Source organism: Stegodyphus dumicola, chromosome 4 (assembly GCF_044657685.1).
Source record: "Stegodyphus dumicola isolate Sdum_Otavi_A_Nest chromosome 4, ASM4465768v1".
Classification (NCBI taxonomy): domain Eukaryota; kingdom Metazoa; phylum Arthropoda; class Arachnida; order Araneae; family Eresidae; genus Stegodyphus; species Stegodyphus dumicola.
Genome location: NC_140771.1, coordinates 4,495,721 through 4,517,656, shown reverse-complemented (window position 1 = coordinate 4,517,656; position 21,936 = coordinate 4,495,721). Strand labels below are relative to the sequence as shown.

General features: G+C 31.8%; 1 protein-coding gene across 5 annotated transcripts in view; it reads right to left on the bottom strand.

The window, feature by feature from the left end:
- su(w[a]) (suppressor of white-apricot) overlaps positions 1–21,936 on the bottom strand; it is a 60,402-nt gene that overhangs the window by 28,998 nt on the left and 9,468 nt on the right. For 4 of the 5 annotated variants that reach the window (XM_035349325.2, XM_035349327.2, XM_035349329.2 and 1 more), the window contains 3 exons: positions 21,571–21,687; positions 14,997–15,064; positions 9,039–9,252 (listed from right to left, as the gene is read on the bottom strand). In XM_035349325.2, the coding sequence (XP_035205216.1) occupies positions 9,039–9,252; positions 14,997–15,064; positions 21,571–21,687 (399 nt within the window). Of the gene's footprint in view, positions 1–9,038; positions 9,253–14,996; positions 15,065–16,121; positions 16,186–21,570; positions 21,688–21,936 lie in introns of those variants that run through there. The other variant, XM_035349330.2, reaches the window with a different exon arrangement.

The window sequence follows — 21,936 nt, the reverse complement described above, 5'->3', positions numbered from 1 at the left end:
TATAACAATATAAATATCATAGAATAACTTTTTAATAGCTTTAAGAATAAGACTGAAATTATTTGCAGCCGATGTTCTTGTTTTCTCCTTCAATTTATGAATCCACAGATACAAATGACAAAGCAAATCATTTATTTTTATTTGCATGGTTTATAAAGATTACACATCCAAAGAGTAATTGCTTTCTTTGAAAGAAAGGACTAGATGTGTTTGTGAGTATGTGTGTGTATATATATATATTATATATATATATATATATATATATATATATATTTTCAACTCTTTTAAAAACTTCCTCACTGTTTTGAAACTACTACTTTTTAAAATAAATTCAATAACAATAGATGAAGTAAGCTGTATAAATTGATTTATACAAGGGTTGCCATTTTATATTTCTGGCCTAATAATGAAAAAACAAATGCTTATGATCGAAATTGGTTTTATTGTTTTTCAAAATATTCTCCATGAAGAGCAATACGACTTTTGCATGTGTTTGAACCGATTTTCGAAGGACTGTTTTCACTCCGACTGAGGTTACTCCAAACCTTGTGTTTTGAATGCATCAACCACTTCTTCGGGCATCGCAAATCGTTGACCATATAATTTATTTTTGATGTGTGGGAATTTAAAAAAAAAGTCACTGGGTGCCAAATCAGGGCTGTACGGCAGATGACCCATCTATTGGATGTTTTCGCCTGTCAAAAATTCCTTTGTTTGAGCCGATGTGCGAGAGCTCCCATTGTAACGATGAAGAATGATTCGCCTCTTCTTTTGCTTTTTTCGAATTTCTCCGATGACTTCTGGCAAACAAATGGTCGTGTACTATTCGGAATTCACCATCCTATGTTGCTCTAATGCCATTGTTGCCATGTGACCGGTAATGCTGAAGAAATAGGCAGCCATTTGCTTCGATGTGCTTCGTGACCAACTTTTGTTGGATTTGGATCACCTTAAAAACTCATACAGTCGACTGCTGTTTTGTTTTGGGCTCATATGCATAGATCCATGACTCGTCACCTATGTAGATGTTACACAGCCTCTGATGCACTTTGAATGTATTTTTTTAACATTTCCTTGTATCAATCGACACGAGCCTTCTTTTGAGCATTTGTCAGATTGTGTGGGATCCAACGTGAACAAATTTTGTTAAAATAAAGTAATATCTTATTGATGCTTGTCATACTAATGCCCAAAGATGCCTGAATCTCACGATATGTCATATGACGAACCTGCTTTATCAGTTCACACACAGCATCGATATTTTCTGACACAACAACCGATTTCGAATGACCTTCACGGAATTCGTCCTGGAGCGAACACTGATAACGACTGAATTTGTAATACCAGTTCTTTTTTAAAGTGCTGTAGGAATGTGCTTTATTGCTGTATAAAGAATCAAGTTCATCGAAGCACTCTAGTCTTGGTAATTCCATGTTGAGTTATGAAAAATAATTGCATGAAAATGTTCACAAGTCGATTCCATTTTTTTGCCAGAGATGAATTTTTCATGTACTATAAACAAAACAAATCATGATAAAAAGGCAAAATATTCCGAAGAAGTTATAATTAAAAATATCAAACTTTTGATTGGAATCATCTGTGGTCATCTAGCAACATTTACTGTTGCCAAGGGCAGAAATATAAATAGCAATCTTCATAACTGTGCCAAAGTGATGATGAATTCCCAAGTTTTTTTTTAGCTACCACTGCACATTTCATTGAAAAGTGCTAGCCAGTAAAAAATTAAATATAAAAGAAATAATTGGCATTGCTTTCAAAATTGTTAATTCTTATTCGAGGAAGTTTCTTCAATCAGGTTAATTGCAGTTGCAGTTTGATAAAGGATAGCCAGAAGAAGTGTTATTACATACCAATGTAAAGTGGCTAATAAAAAATTTCAGCAACGATTTTGTAATTTATCATTAACTAATATACAAGATTTTCTCAAACAGCAAGATTAAGAATGCACAAATTTAAATGATGAGATTTGGATGAATGACTTAGCATTTCTTACAAACTTCATTTCAAAATTACGTGTTTTAAATTTACAACTGCAAGGAAAATATAATATTTTAAATGATTAGTAGGCAAAATCATGCTAATAGAAGATCTTACACAATACAATATGAGACATAAATATGTCTGGCAAAAGCATCAGAATTACGAGCATCACCTACAAAAGCATCAAAATCGTAATTATATCATTGAAAAATTAGTTGTAGAATTAAAAAGTGTCTGAAAGCTTTGCGGTCAGCTTTCATGATTTCGAAAATTTTCAAGTTATTATGCAGTACTTGTCTTTTTTTTTTTTTTTTTTTTTTTTTTAAATAATTTAAATGTACAACAGATTGCCACAAAAATATCTGACATAATTAAAAATGAAACTAAAAATGGGTCAGAAAATGAAATTATAACTTTACAAGCCACAGAACTTGGGAATTTTGGAAATATGCTAATTGAGGAAAGTGTCCCAATATTGCCATATATAGCAAATACTCTCTCACTCAACATATACAACTCTTGTTTCAAATGCATATACTTACATGAATCGGCTTTTCACATTTCAAGCGCACAGACACTAAACAACCGATTCCTATACACTTGAAGATTCATTATCATTATTTTTGTCTGGATACACACCAAATTATGAATGCATGGTTGGAAATATGCAGTCTTCCCATTAATGATAAGATAATAAAATTTAATCTGTAATTTTATTGTGACTACGTTTCAATTAATAAAACATGTTCACTTAATAACTTCCTCCATCCTTTGTCACTTATCAGTAATACAAGACATAAGTTTGAATCTGCTAAATGTCAAGATTTTTAATAGGTAGATCACATCACAGTTTTAAGGGAAAAAAAGTTGATTGTATGTATAAAGAAGTTAGCCATCTTTGAGATATATAACAATTTCAGAATAATTTTAAAATGTATAAGTATACGCTAATCACCAGGCATAAAAAGATTGGTGATTTATTGCTGAGTAAGTATATATTATATAGTAAGGAAAAAAAAAATACATAGGTTGCATAAAAATTTTTATTAAAAAAATTCCCCTCCCCCCCCCATGAAAATCCCAAAATATTGGTAATCAAAACAAGTATTACTTTTTTGTATTGTTTTTAACTTTTTTCTGAAGGAAATAATTGTTTTGCAAGGCTCTGCCTTTTCTGCAGTTCTTAGATCTCATAATGAAAAAGTAATATACAAGCATTTTTTATGATATATTTTTACAAATGCAATTCTAAATGGTGTAGTTTTAGCTCTTTATTTATTTACTTATTTTAATGTTTGTATGTGTGCTGTTTACACAAAAAAAAAAAACTTCATATTCATGAAGAAACTTTTGTCAGAAGTGCTATTTATATACTGGATGGGTGAAAAAATTCTACCCATTTTTAGATGCAAAGACTGGATGACTTACACTACACGATTTGAAAGATTGAAATCTTTTATCACCAAAGGATGGGTAATAAAATATATAAAGGCAGTGTGCCAGAATTACATCTCCAGGAGCATTTAATAATTTCAAGTGGCAAACCACAAACATTCTTAAACAAAACAACGAATACTGTTGAACAAAACTGATAGCCTTTTTGGTCCTGATCCCTGGTGGATGTAGGTCTCATGTATGAGTGAGAATACTGAAGTTCCTTTGCCTAATGGCGATTCTAGAATTATCATGAGACGTTATGTGATCCAGAATTGCAGATATTGAAATACAAATCGATCACATCAAAAATGTTGTGGAAACGCATCATCAACAGAGCTGTTACATTTGGCGAATTTTTAAAGCAGCTTGCTGCTAAAACTAAAGCAAAATTTTTAGAAAAACTAAGCGGAGAGTTTCTCAAAGTATTCCTGCAAATGCCTGATGATCATAGAAAAATATGTATCGAAGAACCAAATCCCGCAGTGCCACAACTGCCAGCACTCATCGGAAAATTGCTTTTTTCAGCAACGCTGTGTGAAGTTTGCAAAAAATCACAGATCTACGGAATGCCCGATTAAAGGCAGAACAGAAGACCCAAAGTGTGTAAACTGTTCTAGTAAACATCCATCATCCTATCGTGGGTGCCCTGCATTCACTAAAAATAAACCAGCAAATAAAAAGAAAAGCACAATAAAACCAGGGCTAAGTTTTGCACAAGCAATGCAAATGCAGTCAAAACTCTCAAGCACAAAATGATGATAAGCACAAGTCCTAAAAAATTCCCCAAATGCTGAATTTCCCCAGCTTGTTAATAAAAACATGAATAATAATAATCAGAATGTTAATGTCTTTGATACTGCTACTAAAAATACTAGGAATTCTGAAGTGTTTGAATTTTTCAAATGTTTAAAAGAAATTAATGGCATTTTTGGCCATAATAATATCGCTAAAATGACTCAGATATTTAAAAAATATGTTCCAAAGTTAAAAGCTCATACTGATAATGTAGATAAACTGTCTGTATATTTTGAAATGCTGTCAGAAATTAATGGTTAGTACATTTAATTCTGTGGAAAACATTTCAACAGTCACATGGAATGCAAATGGCTTGTCTGCTAAATACAGTCAAAAGTCGTTAATCCGGACTCGTCGGGACTTCGGCGATTCCGGATTATCGATTTTTCCGGATTATAGATCATCAGTTTAAATCTCGTAAGATGGCATGCAGAAATTCTAAAATTAAAAATATGAAACCGTAATTTATGAAATAAAGAACAATTATGATCTAAAGGGTATCAAAATTTGCAAAAAGAAAAAGCTTAATATTTATTTGTTTACTTTATTAAACATTTCTTTCAATGTAAGTTGTTTAAGTTTTGCTTCGTTTCATGTGATAATATTTTCTCTTTAATTCTATTAAACAGACATAATTTCTTGTTCAGTTACAAAGTTCCGCCGTTCAAGTCCTATAATTGCTGTGTCAAGAACACCGACTAATTTGTCAATCGAAATTTTTTTGTTTTCAATAACCTCTGTCACTTTTCTTCGCTATCGGAAGCGAATTATAATGACGAGGAACTTGTTTTAAATCATATCAAAGACGGAGCATATCGAGATGAAATACTACATTTGGTAAGGAATTATAAGCCAAATAAAATAAAAACATCTGCGCTGAAGATAAGGATAGTGCTGACAAATCAACTTCCAATTCATTAGGCGCCCGCCGCCGAGCAGCGTGAAATTGATAAACAGATTTCGGATTTCAAAACATACTTTCACTTTAGATCCTTTACATATTAACAAATATATATCGGAAATTCTATTTGATATAATCGAAAGTTTAAGCTTACTTTTATAAAATTGCTCTTACAGTCTGCAAAAAATAATAAGCCGGATGCAATTCGAAAATTAAGGAACAACGCAATCATCAACATTAACTGAAATAGATAATTAGATAATTTTAGCTTATACTTCCATTATACATAAAATGCATACGCGAAAACGTATTCTGCACTTGCGCACACTCATATGCGCAGTCGTAAAAGGTCTTACGCGCACACGTGAACGCCTCTGCGCATGTGTCAACGTGGCGCATGCGCATAAAGTTTTTAGTTTTGATGTCCGGATTATAGATCATTCCGAATTATGGGTGTCCGAATTAACGACTTTCGACTGTATAATGAACTTGTATTTGAGGATTTTGTAGAGGAGTACTGCCCCAACATTATTTTCCTTTAAGAAATTATGCTTAGTCCACAACAAAGTTTCAGAATCAGCAACTATGAAAGTTATAGAATTGACAGACCAAGAAGAAATAACAGAATTTCTGGTGGAATTATGATTTTAATTAAGCACTCCATCACGTACCATGAAACTACAATTCCGCAGCTTTCGGCCATTGAGGCTTTAGCTATAACGATCATATCACTCAACAATCAATCACTTTTGTCTCTATCTATTTACTAGCCCAAAGAACTCAAAAGGATGTTTTTGCCAATTTAGAGGCTATATCCAAGTTAAACACGCATGTTATTATTGGTGAAGACTTTAATGCACAACACAGAAATTGGAACTGCATTAAATTTAGCAAATACTGATACATAATAAACAATTTCGCCAGCTCGGCCAACTTAAGAATTGCAGCTTTGCTTTACCCAACATGCTATAACCCTGATAGTGATTTCTTCCTATTAAAGAACATTAATACTCCCACTAAAATAGAGAGCTCATGTGATTGTCATCAGATTACAATCCTGTACTTATGGAAGTTAATATCAGTAGTTATAGCACACCACACAAAAGAGTCCTTATTACTAACTGGGTGAATTACATCAGAGCTCTAAACAACACACAGTGTGGATGAGTTATACGCTGTAGTAGATTTCACCAATACTCTCAAAAATGCACTAAAAGATAATAGCAAAGAAGTGCCATTACAACAGAGAGCAAGAGATCCTGAAATCAGAAAATTAATCACTGAAAGAAATAGAGCAAGGAAAAGAATGCAGAGAACTCACTGCCCATTGGATAAAAGAATCATGAATGACTCATACCAAAAAGTCAGGTAATACACTAACTTACATGCACAAAACGAGTGGTTTAGATATTTGGAAAGTCTATCGAATAATGATAATTCTATCTGGAAAGCCGTTTCCAAATATAAAAGATGATACACTAATATTCTGCCACTTAATGGCCCAAACGGGATCGTATACAAAGAAACTGAGAAACCTGAGTCACTAGCTGATAACTATGCTACTCAATTTTTGCATCAACAACATCTCTGACCCAGACACTGAAAGCACAGTTAACTACATGAACAATTTATATTTTTCACAACCATGCACAGACAACATTTGTTTAGCTTTGCCATATGAAGCATTTCGATATATGGAGAAAAGACAAGTAGAGAAAAGCCCAGGAATTGATGGAGTGAGCAACACAGTAATACACGAAATGGGTGACATAATGATTTATAAATTTACTCGGATCATTAACTTCATCCTTACACTTTGTTATTTTCCAAAGAGCTGGAAAACTACTGTGGTAGTGCCTATTCAGAAGCTAACTAAGCCAGCTAATGAACCTACTTCTTACAGACCTGCGAGTTTATTAACTATACTCAGCAAAATAACAGAAGCTGCCATTTATGACTGCAGCCTGGAATACATCAATACTAACAAGATCCTAAACAACAACATGGTTTCGGAAGAGAAAGGGAGAGCACTGGAACTCTTTTTCTTGATATATTGAAGGCATTTGACCATGTCTGGCTAGACGGCCTACTCTACAAGCTTATCTCCCTGGGATTCCCAGGAGATACACATCATACATATCACTAAATCTTATCTCTATGAGAGACACTTCGTCGTTTGCTATAAAAATACATATTCCACTCAGAGAAAAATACTTGCCGAGGTCCCTCATGGGTCTTTGGTAGGAGCAATTTATTTTCTATTATATGCGAATGACATATCACACACCCCTTACACTTCTCTTGTCATGTATGCAGATGATACATCAATCCTGACAAAAAATGCATCTCTAAACCACGTAGCACAAGTACTACAAATGCACATACATGCACTAGAAGCCTGGTTTCAAAAATGGAAGATCCAAATAAATGTGGATAAGACAGTAGCAGTGCTCTTTACAAGGAAAAGAAGGATTGATCAACGTATAAAAATGTATGATACAGTTATCCCGTGGGCTAATCAAGTAAAGCACCTAGGTGTTACGTTGGATAGGAATTTAAGATGAAGGCCCCACACTACACAAGTAATAAATAAGTTCTGAGCTGCTAAATAAAAACTTGTGCCCTTGCCTTAATTTCTCAGAACTCAGTTTTATCTTTAGATAATAAGTTGCTCCTCTACAAAGTGATGTTGTATTCCATTATTACCTATGCATGTCCTGTTTGGGGCTTTGCCAGTACAGTACACAAGAAAAAAACTGCAAGTTTTGCAGAATGTTACTCTCAGACAGATAACCAAAAGTCACTGGTTTATCAGAAATATAGATATCCATAATGAACTTAAAGTTCTGGAAATTAAGAAGTTTATGGCAAAAATTGCTAAGAAGTTCTTTAAAAATATTTATAAGGTTGAAAATGAAAGCATTCTAATGCTCAACTACGATTTCAACGATATTAACAATGCCAAAAAACCTGGAGCTCTTTTAAGAACGTTAAACTAAAGTTTTGTAGCGATTTTGCTGGATTTCATTCTCTTACTCAAGTACTACTTCTTACTGCTATAATTGTATCACGAAAATTTTTTTGCCATAATTGCTATTTCTTCAATCTAAAATATTTTATTACGAACCTTCATGATTTTCTCGGACTTTTAAAATTTATGCTATGCAAAAAATAAGTTATGCACACCACCTTATGTTCCTATACACAGGATAGGGAAGTATTCCCGTGACTGATTGCTTGACTTCATCACTTGAGCAAAATTGATAATGGCAATACTACATCACACAAATCATAACGACTAAAAAATAATTATAGCAGGAGAATTTAAAAAAAAAAAAAAAAAAGAGTTTTAGTTTAACTTTTGTGTATAAAGTTACATTATTTTCCCTTGATCCATTTTTCCCTTCATTATTTTTACAAACTTTCTAAATCGGAAAATGTAGCAATGCATATCTAGTTAGTACTTTTCGAAACAACTGCCATATAAAACTTATATTTTAGTTCTTCTGCAACAGATTTCCTATTTAAATAAACAATTATAAAACGTAATTGCAATATTATTGCTTTAGAATATTAAATTTCTTTTTTTTGGAGTTATTTGTATCCAAGCGGTCTTTCAAAAAATACTTGAAAATGCAATTTTTTAAAGCATCCGATGAGTAACGCATAAAATCAAATCATAATGTTTCTATTCAATCACAGCTACCTAATTATTTAATATGTGGCAAATTTTAATCCAAATATAATAATACGATGTTAATCATTTGATCTATCGAAATAATTCAAATAGAAAAATTAGGGAAAAGAATATTACAACAAATAATTGTTAGGATGGCCTGAATTCTCAATAATGGTCATAAAAAAATAGCAGTAACAATAATATTTAATTGAAAAATTTACTTACCAGCTTTTTTTATTTGAACTGGCTTGTAAGACCCAGACTTGATTTCTTTTACGAGATGTTTGTAGTATGGATATAATGGATTATCAAGATGCATGAAACCAAATTGAGGATTAGTATGCTGTTTCATTTTAATAATAATTTCCATCTGACCTCCTTGCTCGCTTACAAATTGAGCAGTCTTTTCAATGATTGTGTGAATTTTCATGTTATATGGCTGAAATCGAAAATACGTAATATTACCCAAAGTAATGACTGAATGAAAATATGGAGAGGACACATAAATTTTTGCCTTTTAACATTTATGCCAAATAGTTTCAATATTGTCAATCTGGCATGTAACTCTTGCAAAATCATAATTTAGTTTTATCTATTAAGTGTATTAAAACAGTTATACTTGCTCAGTTATCATAATTCACTTTCAACTGATCAATTAACCAACAGTTCAGGCTACAAACAAATAGAAAAATAAACACACACACACACACACACAAAAGAAAAAAAAAAAAAAAGTGTTAGGACAGCAAGCATGTTTAGATAATAAATATGTCACAAAATAATCAAGAGAAGCAGCAATGTATGTAAGGTTTACAGAACTGTATTTTACTGCTATCTGTGTACAGTTTTTGTAAGAGACTTCAACAGTTGTATAAATAAACTTTTTGCTAGTTAGTTTATGCCTATTCTCATAAATTTTTTAAATTTCTTATTAAAAAAGGGTTATTACATTATGGAGTTTAAAAGCATTAGATATAATATTAACTGCAAAAGCTACACAGAGGTTGTTTGCATATTTTTTAGGTGTTTTCCACTGTATTTATAGACATATTTTACCTAAGATTTTTGTGTTTTTAATGTTCCACCCTTATTCTTCACCATCTTTATACACCGTAATTTCCAAGACCCATTTTTTAGTATTGAAAGAGATATTTTATCTCACTTTTCTTGAACAGCTTCCCAAAGTCCGACAAGGGTTGTAGATTGATGTTTGGACAATTCCTTTTTTTAAAATCCAAACATGAAGAAATACGTGGATGATACATCAGGAGGTTTAGCAGGGATATGATTGAAAGGTAAGCCCTTTTTACATATTTCTACTTTTCTTGATGCAGTTCTACTGATTGATGGAAATGTGGGTAAAGAGTGCATTTCACACTAGAAAATTGGGTATAAAGTATGTTCCTGATTATATGTGGAGTTTTCTACACTCTCGTTCGTTTTTATTTATCGTTATATCAAAAACCAGCAACAATCATAAATCCCTTTGAAAAACTTTCCTTAGATTCTTTGAACCATGTTTCAAGAATTTTTTTCCTCCTCTTTGATGGTAATAATCGATCTCTTTTTACTGAATTCATTTACATACACCCAAGATTCATCTATTATGACAACATTTTTCCATTTTTCTCTGGATAAATGCTTCTTATAAAGAATTCTGAAGCGAGTTCTGCATCCGGCAATAAAGATCTTAGATAACGATGATGCACATTGTGTTTTTTCGTCATTTCAAGATTAAAATCAGCATTAATCAGTTTGTTTATAGTTGACAGTGAGCATTTTAATGATTTTGCTACTGTCCTTTGACTTGGTGGAGTTTCATTTAGCATTAAAAATCTTACCTTTGCAAAATTAAAAACATTCTGTGACAGACAGATACTATTTCGGAGAACTAATACCAGTGGTGATATACTGTTAAATTGCTTCTTGTCTATCATTCTGAGCACTTTAAAATATTCCGTAATTAAACAAAGGCGATTGAATGAAAGGGATGTTTAAGGTTTTGTGCTTTTTGGAAGTAATAAGGACAGACCAGCAAACTATCTCAGAAAACACTAATATTGCTATTAGATAATGTACCAGGATATTCTAAAGACCTTGAAGATATTTTGCAGGAAGATTTTCCCAGATTGACAGTTCAATTTCTACCTTTAAATATCACTTTGTTGATTCAGCCTATGGATCAGGAGGTTATTCCAAGTTTTAAGAAACTGCATTCTTACACACTATTTCATCAGCCCTTTGAAATAAGTCAGATCTCTTCGACAATGACAATAAAATCATTTTATACAGAAAAATTCGATATTATTGAAGCTACATGGCTCATTCAGAAAGTATGCTGAAAAGTCATGTAATATGGAATATAGAAATGATGTAACAAGAGATCTGCAAAAATTCTTTCATATGAATATATATGAAGTCTCTCCCCATTGTATTACATACTTCTGAAAAACATCAGCTTATTTTCTTCTATGACATAAAACAATATTTTGCGAGTTTCTATAAAAAAATGCAACATAAAAGGTTCATTATTCCCCCCAAAAAAAACATTTGCTACTAATGAGGGTGCAGACATACGATATGCTCAAAGCATACTTTAGGCTTTTGCCATTTGTGAGTGACGACTACTGTCATTTTCAAGCATTCAACCATTATGACTCAAATTCTTCTTAACGCACTTCAGCTGCTAATCATTTACTATATCACTTTATTGTCTTTGCATAATTTAATACCTCCAGAAAAAATAAAACTCTTTTGTTACTAATAAGAGTGCAGACATACAATTTGTTCAAAGCATACTTTAGGCTTTTCCCATTTGCGAGTGATGACTGTTGTCATTTTCAAGCATTCAGCCATTATCATTTCTAAGCACTTTAGCTGCTAATCATTTACTATATTCCTTTATTATCTTTGCATATTTTATGCATTATTTCTTTAAGAAATCTGCAAAAATTAGTATTAATCATTAACCAACTTCTGTCAAACCATATACATTCTATACTAAATTTGGCCCAGTGAAAGAACAAGGAAAACTAACAAGGAAAAATTTAAAGAATTTATTGAAGGATAACAAAAGACAAGGAAGAATTTAAACAATTAAAACATGCCTCTAATGTTCCTCAAATGTAGCATAAATAATGCCTACGATATCAAACAACACGTTACAGAAGTAAACTTTGTAAAAGCTATAGAGCCTGTTGAGCAGGGTGATGATATTGTTAGTGAATATGACAAAAACTACTGAAATTCACATTAGAAGTGTACTAGTTTATAAATATGGTCAAATTTATCTGATCACGAAGTCTGTCAAATTTCAAACTTCATTATATTTTAGGTTGGTTAGAAACATATCACTTGAATTAGTCCAATACATGAGACACAGATATATACATTAGCTGGAAATATATACACACGGAATTATTTGCTTAAAGAAATTGAAATCTTCATTAGCTTTTGTTTATGATATATATGTGAAAACTATAAAATTGTTATGCAATCAACCTTTTTACTAGGATCCAAACTACAAATGCTCATGATCGAGCATAAAGTATTTTACAATATATTAAAAAATCACAAAGAATCAACAAGTAAAAATGACCTAATTTGAATAATTTCGTTTCAAATAATATATAACAAATATCCGATAAACAGTACATAAAAAATAGCTATACTTAAGCAAAATTCATTCATTTTATACATATTAATAATAATAAAATTACTGAAGTTCATTTCAAATTTACTTTTTCATCCCATGTAAATACAAAAAGTATTATATACATGATGACCAAAAAAAAAAAAAAAATTGTAATTAATAGCACTGGAGTTGCATTCTTCACAATGGGATGTATCAGTCTGTATGGTTAAGATATTTGTTGCGTTCAGAATTGCACACAGAAACAGTAATACACATACAGATGACATCATTGTTGCCAAATGTATCCAAAATAAACCAATGAACAATCAATCTCTTTTTGGGGGTGGGGAGAGATGGTTGGAAGAATTTAAAGTGATAAATGTTTTAAGGGGGTTACAGATTTTGGTTTTAACATACAAGGAGAAATATTTAGGAACTTCTGTAAAGACTATTCTATAATCTTACAGTACATAAAAAAAAAAAAAAAAAAAAAAAAAAAAAAAAAAAAAAAATAGCTATACTTAAGCAAAATTCATTCATTTTATACATATTAATAATAATAAAATGGCTGAAGTTCATTTCAAATTTACTTTTTCATCCCATGTATTTATCTTAATACAAAAAGTATTATATACATGATGACCAAAAAAATTGTAATTAATAGCACTGGAGTTGCATTCTTCACAATGGGATGTATCAGTCTGTATGATTAAGATATTTGTTGCATTCAGAATTGCATACAGAAACCAGTAATACACATACAGAAGACATCACTGTTGCCAAATGTATCCAAAATAAACCAATGAACAATCAATCTGTTTTTTGTGGTGAGGATAGATGGTTGGAAGAATTTAAAGTGACAAATGTTTTAGGGGGGTTACAGATTTTGGTTTTAACATACAAGGAGAAATATTTAGTAACTTATGTAAAGACTATTCTATAATCTTATTGCATTAAGTGCACAAGTTATAGGAGTTGTACAACAGAAATTAAAATGAGGGACCATGAACTGTCCCAGTATCTATCTCCCAATGGTATCGTCTCACTTCTCATCAAAGGATGATACAAAGATTGAATGGAACAATTTTATGCAGACTTCAAAACAGCAATTTAAGTGCTTTAATCAATGGAATTGCAAACCATAATGTGAGCAGCAGGCCTCTTTATGTAAAATAAAGTTGCTGAGCCATTCAGCCTTCAAAAAGAAATCTTTTTGTTACTTCTCATTACTCCTTCAAAGTCAGTTAATGAAGAATCTGTATGTATATATGTTCTTCGCATTACAGAAAAATGTTGGCACCTAGGCCCATCAAATTTTGAAACCACATAGTCCTTTGCCCAAATATATGTATCTCCAAGCCTGAGTTTTGATTTATTTCATATTTTGTGCAAAATTAATGCAATTTTAATTAACCAATTCAGTGATTTAAAAGCAATGCATCGTCACTTGGCTAAATGTAAGATATTTATGTTAAAAATTTAATCAAATATTTAAGCAATTTTTAAAAAAATGCCACTCAGCAAAATGTACTATCTTTATCTTTCAAAATAATTAACAAACTCAGGGATTTTAAAGAAATGCATTTATTCCCACTGTCCAAATTTAATTTTTTTCGAAGGCATTTAGAAGCAATAAACCTGATTCATCACCTCTATTATTATTAATTACTAGCTGGACCCAACATATTAAATTAGTTATTTAAAATCATTATATTTTTCCCTCTTTTCTTAATAACTATGTCACAGGCCATACAAATTAGGCCTAAATAAATAAATTAAGCCTAAATAATATTTAATATACTAGGCCTAAAATTAGGCCTAGTATATTAAATATTAGGCCAGTTCAAAATGCAGAAAAAGTGGGAGGAAGCACTGTTACATTAAAATAAACAGTTAAAATAAAAAGGAACTTCCTAAAAATTATTGTAGTTACTGAAGCTTTTGAGTAAATTTTAAAACATGGGGGGGGGAACCACTTGGAGTGCTGTTCTAAAGCTAAACTAATTAAAGCTGACTTTAGTAACTTAGTCTTAATAACAAAAAGAAATTAAATATAGAAGGAAAAAAACTACTAGAAAATGCCTTTAAATTCTTAAAGTTATTAGAGCAAACAAAGATTAAGAAAAAATACTGACAGATAATTTGATGTCAGAAGACTAATACTTTGAAGAATTTATGAAAATTTTAAGTAATTTTTTAAATCAATAATTAAGATATATGAATTAATATGCTAAATACTAATTTTAAATCACAATTTTATTGTAATGATGATAATTTAGCAAATGACATTACTTATTATTATAATTAATCATTTCAAAAATGGGGTTCCTTTATTTTGGCTCTTCCCATAATTAGAAATATAATTCCCATAAGTAGAAAAATAATAAGTTGTACAACAGTCTTTTCAGACAAACAAGAATGGCCCAATTCCCCCTTTCCTTAATCAAATTCTGTTAGACTTCATAGTTATCAGTATGTAAAGTTAGTAGGTTAAAGTAAATGTTTAAAGAACATAATAATCATGAAATCGAAAATTTCACATAACTTACCACTTCCATCCCTTTAGGTACCTTAAGTCCAGCAGGTACTTGATAAAGTTCATCTTCTGGTTCTTCAACTACAATTTTAAAAAACATATTTTTTCTTACACAAATATATGCTTATTAAACATAATAAGAAAACAAATATTTTAAAAAATTCAATATATTTTAGCCATTTTTTATCTTTTTTTTTATTACTTACTTCCACATAGCAACCTATGCAGTTAAAACATAAAATGAATTCATATAAATTAAAAATATGCATTTTACTGTTAAATTTGTATTGAATGAGTATCCTTTAACAAGGATATTCATTCAGGGAGGCTTATTAGCTAATCAATAATTACTACCAACCGCTCACCCTCAAACATTACATTTAATGCTGAGTTATCACTCTTTACACAAAGAAAACACAGAAACAAGAGCTAAACAAAATGTAAAATATCAACTTTATTTCCTCACTGGTGAGTAAACTTAATACAAAACTTAAGTCTCCTTGACTTTGAGCTGCTCGCTTAGAACACATAAAAGTTTAACTGGATACACCAACAATGCTCACACTCAAAACAATATATATTAACCATGTCAGACAACCTAATTTGTACTGAAGTTCACATAAAACCATGCCAAATGTCAGACATTCACTTTTAATCTAACGATGGCTTTTACTAGGCAAGGCAGATTGCAGCAGCACAGATCAAATCTCTATTATAAGTCATCCAATTACAAGTCTTCTTCACAAATGATGCAACAAAGCATAAAGAAAAGCTTCAAAATAAATCTTGACTATTAGTTGAATAAAATGTCATACTCGGTAAAACAATTTTTCTGGAATAATTCTAAAACAGATTACTCCTTGAGTTAAAAACTACAAAAGAGCTAGCTTTTATTTATCTTTGATACAGCATCATTATGATAAGCTTTCAGCTGGGCTTTCTGTTGAGTTCCAATTTTTTTCATGCTGTACTTTCTTTGATATTTGCCTGCACCAGTGTTTAGAAATTAAACAAGAGCTTTATTTTGAACTTAAGATTTTTCTTCACTTCAGGCATATTCATGCTTGCATAGCAGACATGCATGAATTAAAATTCATAAATTTCTTTTCCCATTAGATGAAAAAAATGCAATACATACATGTAATAATTTGGCAGTCAGGCACAGGAATAATGAAGTTTGACATCAGAGTCCTGGCATTGTTATGGCTGAGTGTAATATAGCAGAATGATGACACAGAACTTTGCCTTTAATTGCACACCTTTATTCAATATAAATGCAGATCATTTTTCTTTTAGATAAAATTCTCCAAATTACATATTCAATAGTGATTTAAACCAAATAACTTTAAATTTACTGCATCATACTATTCGAACAAAGGGAGACAGATCAGCGGCGGCAAAGGTCTGATAGCAGCAGGAGGAGAAAGCAGTCTGACAAAAAATGACGCGAACTCTGTATTTATACTAGCAGTTACACAACATGCCAGAATGTTCTCAACAGTACTGGTCTAGGGGAAAAATCCTGAAATTGTGGAAAGTTAATTAGAGGTTGCCTGTTCGCGTAGAGCAAAGCCACCGTATTTTTTATATTATATACATATATATACATGAAATGTAGATTCTCGTGCATTATTGGTGTTGCGCAGTTGGAGCAACAGAAATGAGACAAAATTTTGAATATAAAGTGATATGTTTATTTTAGCATCCATCTCCCAAGCGTTTCTCCTTTCTGTACATCGAGGAGAAGCCCTATTTATAGATATGTGAGCATCATGGTGCTCATCAGTGATATTAATTGAGATCAGGAGGTGACCTATCTTCTCATCAGAGTGTTCTACATTCAAAAGTCTTTAATCCGGACCTCAAAGCTACAAACTTTCTGCGCATGCGTCAACGCATAATGCGTTAATGTATGCGCATAATACGTTTACGCATGTGCGCAATACGTTTACGCATGTGCGTTTAATGTATAACGGACGGTATAAGCTAAGCTAAAATTATCTAATTCAGTTAATGTTGCAGATTGCGTTGTTCCTTAATCTTCTAATTAGATCCCGCTTATTATTTTTTGCAGACTGTTAGAGCAATTTTATAAAAGTAAGCTTGAACTTTCGATTATGTCAAAAAGAATTTCCGATTCTGGAGCTACCAAAAGATCTACAAAGTGAAAGCATGTTTCAATGTCCATCAAACAAAAAGTGGAATTGCTGCAAAAAATGGATAAAGGCATATCGTTTGATTCTCTAACCACTTCGAAATATGTTTATCAATTTCACGCTGCTCTGCAACGGCCGGGGGGCAATGAACTGAAAGTTGATCTGTCAGCACTATCTTTTTCTTCAGAGCAGATGTTTTTATTTTATTCGGCTTATAATTCCTGACTAAATGTAGTATTTCATTTCGATGTACTCCGTCTTTGATATGATTTAATTCAAATTCCTTCTCATTATAAATATCACGAATACACATCAAATAGTTTTCTAGTTGCGATTTTCTAATTTTGACTATGCGTAATGTATGCTTTACACATGCGCGTGTTGAAAGAAACGTTTAACAAAGTAAACAAATAAATATTAATCCAGAACTTTCTGGATTTCACCATTTTCGTAATCGTCAAAAACCTCCTGCAGATTCCCACAATTAGTTTTCCATTTTCGCATGTTGAAACCAGCAGCCTTCAAAATATATCTAATATCTTCATATATGAGTTTGGCTTTGTTTTCGTCTTCATCCCACCTATTAAATCGTCTACGTATAAACATTCGTTCAATAGTTTAACTGCTTTCTGATTTGTTTTTTTAAAGGTATTTAAGTGATGTTTGATAGTAGAGGCAAGCAAAAATGGGCTGGATGTAGCTCCAAACAAAACGCAAGTCATCCTAAGTATTTTCGTGTTAGATTTCCCATCCTTATCTGTAAGGTTATTTGTTCACAAAAATCTTACAGCATCCCTATCTTCAGGTGACAGAGAAATCTGGAGAAAGGCTTGTTCAATGTCAGCAGTAAATGCTATGCTATGTGTACGAAATTGTATTAATATCTCTAACAATGGATTTAAATTAGGACTGGAATAGAGACAATCGTTTAAAGAGTATTCATTTTTTGAATGGCTGGATGCATCAAATACAACTCTCATGGGTTTGTCAGGTCGAATAACTGGCTGGTGAGGCATGTAATAAATTCTTCTTGTTTCTTCAGAACTTGGATCAATTTCCTCAGCTATACCCATTTTTAAATGCTGTTCCATAATTGAGTGATACTGCTGATGAAGCAGTGGATCATTTCTTAACCTTTTAACCAGTTTATTAAAGCGAACTTCTGCATTTACGTAATTCGTTTTTAATTCAGACGAATGTTCATTCCAAGGGAGTTTAACCTCATATCGCGTTTCTTTAAATTGATAGTTCTGTTAAAATTCTCTGAAATGTTATTATCTATTTTACTAATTTCCTTCCCTTGTTCTATTCCCAATGTTTCCAATTCCCAAAACTGCTTTAACTGTGTTGAGACCAATTTGTCATCAACAATATTGTCCATGTTTATACCATTAGAATCAGTCCGGCCTTGAAGGCACCATCCAAATATTGTTTCGGAAGTTATAAGTTTATTTTTAAAACGTTTAAGTCTACCAGTTATTACTTCATGATAGTAATCTGCTCCAATCAAAACAGCAATATTTTTGTCACTGAATTCACAAGAATCAGCTAATTGTAGTCCTATTATCTCTTTGTTAATTTTGGAAACTGGGATATCAGAGAAAGCTAAATTAGTTGCACATATTTGGTTAGTTTCTAAAGCTTCAATTTCTATATTTAGGGATGGTTTACTTCTGTTTTCTAGTTTAATTTTCACAACATTGTAAGTTTGTTCTGTTGCCTGGTTAACCCCAAAGGCAAATACAGACAAAGTTTTCTTTCGAATAACAGGTAATTTACACTTCTCTGAAATGTCCCGAATTATAAAACTTCTCATCGATCCAATGTCTAGTAGAATACGAACTGGTTCTAAATTATCCTCCTCAGAAAATGGACGTATCATCACAGTACACATTTGTAGCAATGCAATGCGGAAAGTTTCAGTTTTTAATTGACTAATCTGAACAGCTTCTTTACTGGATGGAATTGTCGACACGACCTTGTTTTTCTCCGATTTGGTTTCGAGTTGGAAACAAATAGACCTATTGTGTTTTTTATTACATATTTCGCACATTTTTCTTTCCTTACACTGCTTAATTTTATGCTGAGATTTTAGACACAAAAACATCGGGCTTGAGATTTTAAAATATTTCTTTTCTCCTCCACGGTTTTAATTTCGCAGTGCTCCGAATCGTGTAGTTCGTCACAATATATGCATTTACTGCTAGCGACTGGAGCAACATATTCATACGTTTTAGGCGAACTTCTTTCAAACAGTTTAATGCACTTGTTGTTTACATTATCATGAGCGGAGTGGAGACGAACGTTTGATTTATGCCTCCAGTTTTAAATCACTTTCGCTCGGTGTTTCCTTTTTGTTTCTCTACTCTCATTTAACTGCATAGCTCTTTCGCGGCTTTCTATTTCTTTACGAATAAATTCAATTAATTCGTTAATGTTCCATGTTTGGTCACTGTTTCTACTGCGACTGTATTCTAATGTTATCTCTGATGGAATTAATTTTAACAATATTGGGCAAAGTAAACTACTGTAAGTTTCTGATACGAAGTTCATTGACTTTAAGCATCTAATTTGACTTTCACACTGATCATATAAATTCCTAAGATTTTCTATATCCCTTACATTTCTAACAGGGGAAATATTTAACAGTTTATTCATGTGAGCATTTATTACCAAATCTTTTCTCCCAAACCTGTTAGTTAACAGTTCTATAGCTGAATCGTAGTTCTCATTTATAAGCGAGAGTCCAGAAATGGCATTATAAGCTACCCTACCTAGTAATGACTTTAAGTGACTGAACTTATTTACTTTCGATAATGAGTCGTTGTTATGGATAGCTGCCTCGAATTGACTCCAAAATTCCTGCCAATTGCTAGAATCACTAAAAAATTTAGCGATAGTCAATTTTGGAAGGCGAATAATTTTATTATTTTCAAGTTTGGAATCTATAGCGGTTTCATTAGGAATGTTCATACTTTCCTTATCCGAATTTTAGAGTTTGTGTAATTCCCTCAATTTTTTTCTTGCTCTAAATTGCCACAGTTGGATTTTTTTGTCATATTCTAGAGCGGATGAAACTTCAAGTTCAAATTCATCCTCCGAGACCTTCAAATCCTGTTCTATTTGAATGTTTAAATCACTCAGAGTTTTTGCCTTTTCGTTTAATATGTCTAAAGTTTCTTCTATTACATTTATACTAACATCATCTTTGCTTAATTCTGTCTCAATTTTCTTTAGTACCTTGGACACTGCGGTCCTTAATACTTTGCATTTCGATTTAAGCTTAGCGACAGCATCTTCCATAATTACTTTAAAATAGAAAACTTATCCTACCTGTTTGCAGGCTTCGCACACTTCACACCGTGCTAATCCATACTTACGAATCCATATTTTCGAATATTAGCCGGCTTCCCGGCATGTAGCACCAAAAAATGTTATTACGCACTAATGTACACTATTCGAATCACGAATGTCGCTGCCTACGCATCTAACTATGAATCTAACGACGTATCTAAATGCCACATCTAAATTTCTGCAAGCAGTGGTTCAGCTATAATTCTATGATCAAATACTCAATCTAGTTTTAAAAGATTTATTAAAATACTAAAATTAATCTAATCTAGAATCTAGAATCGAATCTAATTTTACATCTCAGGAGCAGTGTTCTAGCTGCGTCATAACAAATCTAAAGTCAAGTTCTCCCTGTTGCCATTCTGAGGCAGAGAAAAGTTTGTTTCTAATCAAACCGGAACATTGGCATAGTGAAAGTTTCTAGTCAAACCGGAACACCGTCAACGCAACGTGTTTATGTTTTTCAACGTTGCAAGCAGTAAAATCATGAGTGCGTTTCTTATCTGTCATTGTATTAAAAAGGGCTGAAATTAAAAATATTCTTAATTTATCCACAAAATATCCAGATTAAAAAAAAGGCAGCACTAAACAATCTCGTGAAATGAAATAAGAAAATCGCAGAAAATACAACAACGTGAATCGTGAACTTGAACAAAGAGTTGAGTGAATAGTCTGCTTTTTCCTTGATGCAGATTAGAGGAAAAAAAAACTCTTATTTTTTTTAAACTTTTTTATATCAATAATTTGATATTTCCTTTTGACTCATTATTATTCGGTAAGTATTTTTTTCTTCAATATTTCGTACTCAATGTTGCGGTTTCCGGAACCTATAAACTGAATGTTTATATTCTGAAAGGCAACGTGAATTTCAGGAGTTGGCGGATTTTCGGTATTTGACTGTATAATACTGATTTTTATTGTCTGACTTCTAAATTAGTAACATTACTGCTGTTTGGATTGATGAAGGTTAATAAAACTTATTGCAAAGTGTTATTGAGAAGTATATATTGTTAAAAAATAACAACAGATTATTATTATTATTATTCTAACAACAGTAATTTGATTGGAATAAAAAAATACCTTTAGAAGCTTCAGGCTGCTCATATTTTTCACTTTCAGCATTATCATATGTAAAACCTATTTCATGGTAGGCACCATCGCTTGCTATCGCTGCACGTAGACGTTTCAGCTCTTCCTCTGTAATAATACCAAATTTTATAGGACAAGAATATATAATTTTAAAAAACAGCAATATAAATAATTTTATAATGCAAATTTAAATTTTATTATTCTTTTTAGCACTTTATAAAACTGAATAATTTTTTACATCACAGGAAAATAAATTTTACAAGTGAAATTGAAGATAATGTTTTTATGTGTTGCTACTAAATTCAGTTTTTGTTTACTTATTAATTAATCATTATCAATATGTGTAACAGCAATTAA